At 54.7% G+C, this 4,168-nt stretch overlaps 1 protein-coding gene across 1 annotated transcript in view; it reads right to left on the reverse strand.

The window, feature by feature from the left end:
* Window positions 1-4,168, reverse strand: part of EFCAB6 (EF-hand calcium binding domain 6) — a 169,581-nt gene that overhangs the window by 78,972 nt on the left and 86,441 nt on the right. Inside the window, exons 11-12 of the mRNA XM_014535127.1 lie at window positions 3,359-3,469; window positions 1,724-1,829 (exon numbers count right to left, since the gene is read on the reverse strand). Coding sequence (XP_014390613.1) covers window positions 1,724-1,829; window positions 3,359-3,469 — 217 coding nt within the window. The remainder of the gene's footprint in view (window positions 1-1,723; window positions 1,830-3,358; window positions 3,470-4,168) is intronic.

Below are 4,168 nucleotides of genomic sequence, written 5' to 3' on the forward strand. Positions count from 1 at the left end.
CTGATCGTGGGCAGGAGCCCTGCATGGTCCGCCGTGCCCTCAGCCTGAGCGCCCACCGCAGCCCGGCGCAGGCGGGCGCATCCTCACCTCCACCGTGCGTGTGGCTCTCCATCTGCACAGCAGGCCGAGGAGGGTCCGAGGAGGGTCCGACAGCCGGGTACTTGCGGCTGTCAGTTCGCATTATCACAGCCCTCCATCAGGAGAGAAGCAGATGCACCATTTTTAATTAAAATTGTTTCTTCAATATATTAATAGAAGCGGAGCTCACGAAGCCTTCATTTATCTTTAAGGGGCGGCCAGCTAGCAGCTCGGGGCGGCTCCGGGCAGGACTGACCATGCGGCTCTGGGTGTGGCTTTGGGTGCGGCTCTGGGTGCGGCTCTGGAGCAGCCAGTTTGGAGGTTTGAATCCCGGCCCGCACTCCCCAGGGAGCCTCAGGCCGTCACCCCCCTGCGCCCCTTCCTCAGCCAATGGGGACGAAACAAAAGGACACAGGAGGCAAGAACAGCGCCCCTCGCAGAGCTGGGAGAGGCTGCCCTGGTGAAAGCCAGCCCATCACTTAAGATGGCACGTGGCACGCGGTAAGCGCCCCATATGGCTGCTCAGTCAGATGCCAGGTCACATGCGGCCTCAAGGTCAATCACAGGACCGCCAGCGAAGACGTCCCCATGGAAAACAGAACCCCAATCTCTGAACACTCCGCCTGGAAACCCCGCACGGCCTGGAGGATGGACCGAGGAAAGGGGCGCGGCCGCCAGGACAGAGGGCATCCGCCCACCAGAAGGCCCCTGGGGCCCTGGGGCTCCATCCCTGAGTGCTGCCCACTGAGCCGCCTGCCTGTGGTCTCCGGGCTCGGGAAGGCTGACGCGGCACCTGAGTGGCTCCTCTGCTGTAATACTGGCGTCTGAGGGAGAGGAACTCACGGGGGTGCTGGGCATCTGGTAGAGACTCGGTTTCTGAATGTGCTTAGTAAATAACGAACTTGAGAAATGTCACCTAAGGATCAAAAATGCCCCAGTGCCGCTGCTCTCAAATGCACAGTACAGTGCGACGGGCTGATGTTTAGGCGCGAGCTGCACGCTCACGGATTAGCCTCCCTCTGCAGGACAACCACACGACTAAGGCTGCTCTGGAACTAGGAGAATGTCTCTGCTCTGAGCTACAAGCCGGGCATGAGCCCTAAATTCTAGGCTGAGGGGGCATTCATGGGTCTGGGTTACTCATCGATCAGCAGCCGCTCTGCTCTCAGCGACCTGGCCACACACTGTTCTCACCCCTGTGCGTCTTCCTGTATCATAATAAATGTTATGTCATCGGTCCCCCCAACTAGACCGACTCCGGAGGCCAAGCCATGGATTCCTAAGCACTCTGGGTAATTCCCCGCATAAACAGGGGCTCCAAAAACACCTGCTGGCCTGGCCGTTTGGCTCACGGACTGAAGGGTCCCGGGTTTGATCCAGTCAAGGGTACGTACCTCGGTTGTAGGCTCGATGCCCTGCCCTGGTCAGGGCACGTGCAGGAGGCAACCAATCGATGTGTCTCTCTCACATCGATGTTTCTCTCTCTCACTCTCTCTTCCACTCTCTCTAAAAATCAATGAAAAATACCCTCAAGTGAGGACTAACAAAACAAAAAGCACCGCTTGTTGGCCGGATAAGTGAGTGCACACCCAGCTGCTGCTGGCCTCGCTCCGCTCAGCAGCCTGGCAGCCTCAGAAACCCTTACCGAGCTGACCATCAGCAGCGTCTTCCTCAGCAGCGTGTAGTGGTCTTCTCGTCCGAATAACTTGGTGATAATATTTTCCCCGCAACACTGATTCCTAGGGCTGGTGCTACAAGAAGATGAAGAGGAAAAATCAGAAATAGAATCATGTTCTTGACTAAGATTTGTTCTTACATAAGCAAAACAAAATTCTAAAAATCACCCGCACAGCAGCTATAGTGACGGTCTCCCTGTGGACAGCTCCTCTCCCGAAAGCGCAGGCGCGTGTGCCGGCCCCGCGGCCTCGGTCAGTGTGACGCCCACAAGGGCTGCGGCGCATGCAGCTGCCAGGGTTTGCTCTGCTGAGCCAGCTTCCCTCCCCATTCCCTGCTGCCCCCTTGCCCTCTGCCCTCTGCCTGTGCCCAGCCTTCTAGCGATTCTGTGCCCTGGCTGGTGTGGCTCAGTTGGCTGGATCATCGGCCCGCACACTGCAAGGCTGCAGGTTTGAATCCTGGTCACAGCACATGCCGAGGTTGTGGGTTCAATCCCTGGTCGGGTGTATGGGGGCAACCGATCTGTTTCTCACATTGATATTTCTCTCTCTCTCTCTCTCTCTTCCCCTCTAAAAATCAATGAACATATCCTCAGACGAGGACGGAAAGGCACCACAATCACCGGGGTGCATGCGGGAAGCAACCAATCAATGTCTCGCTCTCACATCGATGTTTCTCTCTCTCTCTGCCTCTCCCCCTCCCTTCCACTCTCTTTAAAAGTCAATGAAAAAATATCCTCAGGTGAGGATTAACAAACAACAAAAAATTAAGAGAAGAAATGAACTCTTAGAGGTGCACCCCAGGAATGGGGGGGGAGAGGTAAGGGGCTCTGAATACTGAAGGCTGGTTCATCAGGTGTTCATGAACCCCAGATGGGCGGCCCAGGGCGATGGGAATGACTCTGGTGTGTTTGCTTCACAGTGGAGCGCAGTGCTGAGATCCAAGGCCGGCTCTCCCTCTGAGGTTTACACGGGCTGGACCGTCGACAGGCGCACATCAGCATGAACAGACCCTCCTGAGAGCGAAGTCTGGACTCTCACGTGTCGTAGTTTAGTGCTTCCCACATGGTGGGGCCCCCCCCACAATTTACGTGACAACGCAAACCTCCCGTGATGACAGGCACGGGAGCGAGCCCAGAGATAACGGCTCAGGGCCCGGTCTCCCGCGACCCACACGTCTGCACCGCGAAGAGCGGGCAGAGACTCGGTCACCACGTGGCGTCCTTGCCCTGTAACACTTGACAAATGCGTGTTTATGCCCCACTTTACAAGAAAACCCAGAGCTCAGGGCAGTGCTGGCGGCGAGCGCGGGCGCGTGCGGCGTCTGCCTCAGCTGCTCTCTAAGCACGTGACCTGGCCAGACGCCCCGCAGTCTCCTCTTTCCACCTAGAAACTGGAATAATAACCACACCTCCCTTGTAGGTATAAGGCGATTCTAAGTCAGCATGTACAGAACATAATTTACAAACTGCAAATCACTCCGTAAAAGTTCATAATTATTCACGCAGGCTAATTTTTCATTAATAAATGAGGAGAAAGGAATTCGGATCTCCTCGAACCTTTGACATGCTATGACACGTAACTAAAATGTAGGGGTTTGTACAGACCTGTCCTTCTTGGCCGAGGGACCGGAACCCTGAGCCTCCGACCACTGAGGGTCGTGCAGCAACGTCAGAAACTGCTTCCAGTAGATTCTGTTGGTGGTTCTAAGTCCAAATCTGGGTGTTAGAAAACGTTTTAAACATTATTCCCGTAACACCGTACGGATTAGATGTTCAATGTTGAATTTTAAATGGCGGCAATGCATTTTTATAAAGTTTACACTCTAAGGTAAACAAAATAATTTGGTCACACAGTACTACAAACAGATCTTTAAAAAGCAAAGAAAAATCGAACTGCTTCTCCATCTCCATGTCCCTGTGTCCCATTGGCAGGAGCTCACACTGAAGGAAGAAACAAAGGGATTTGTTAAAATTCCACAGGCGGGAAACGATCCTTTCAAATCGCCATCTGCGGGCTCGGGCCTGGTGCGGGCAGAGCGAAGGCCCTCGCACCACAGCCCGGCTCTGGCTCCGGGACTGGCACTGGGACCTCACGTGGCAGAAAGGACTGTGAGGTGATTGGGGATGTGGACCGTGAGGCGGGAGAGCATCCTGGGTGCCAGGTGGGCCAGGCTAACCCTCTCCTGTGTGTGTGAGTGTATGTGTATGTGTGTGTATGTGTGTGTGAGTGTGTGCGTGTGAGTGTGTGTGCGTGTGTGAGAGTGTGAGTGTGTGTATGTGTGTGTGAGTGTGTATGTGTATGTGTGTATGTATGTGAGTGTGTGTGTATGCGCGTGTGTGTGCATGTGTATGTGTGTGTGTGTGTGTGTGTATGTGTGTATGTGTGTGTGAGTGTGTATGTGTGTATGTGTGTGT

Source organism: Myotis brandtii, unplaced genomic scaffold (genome assembly GCF_000412655.1).
Source record: "Myotis brandtii unplaced genomic scaffold, ASM41265v1 scaffold138, whole genome shotgun sequence".
NCBI classification, from domain to species: Eukaryota; Metazoa; Chordata; class Mammalia; order Chiroptera; family Vespertilionidae; genus Myotis; species Myotis brandtii.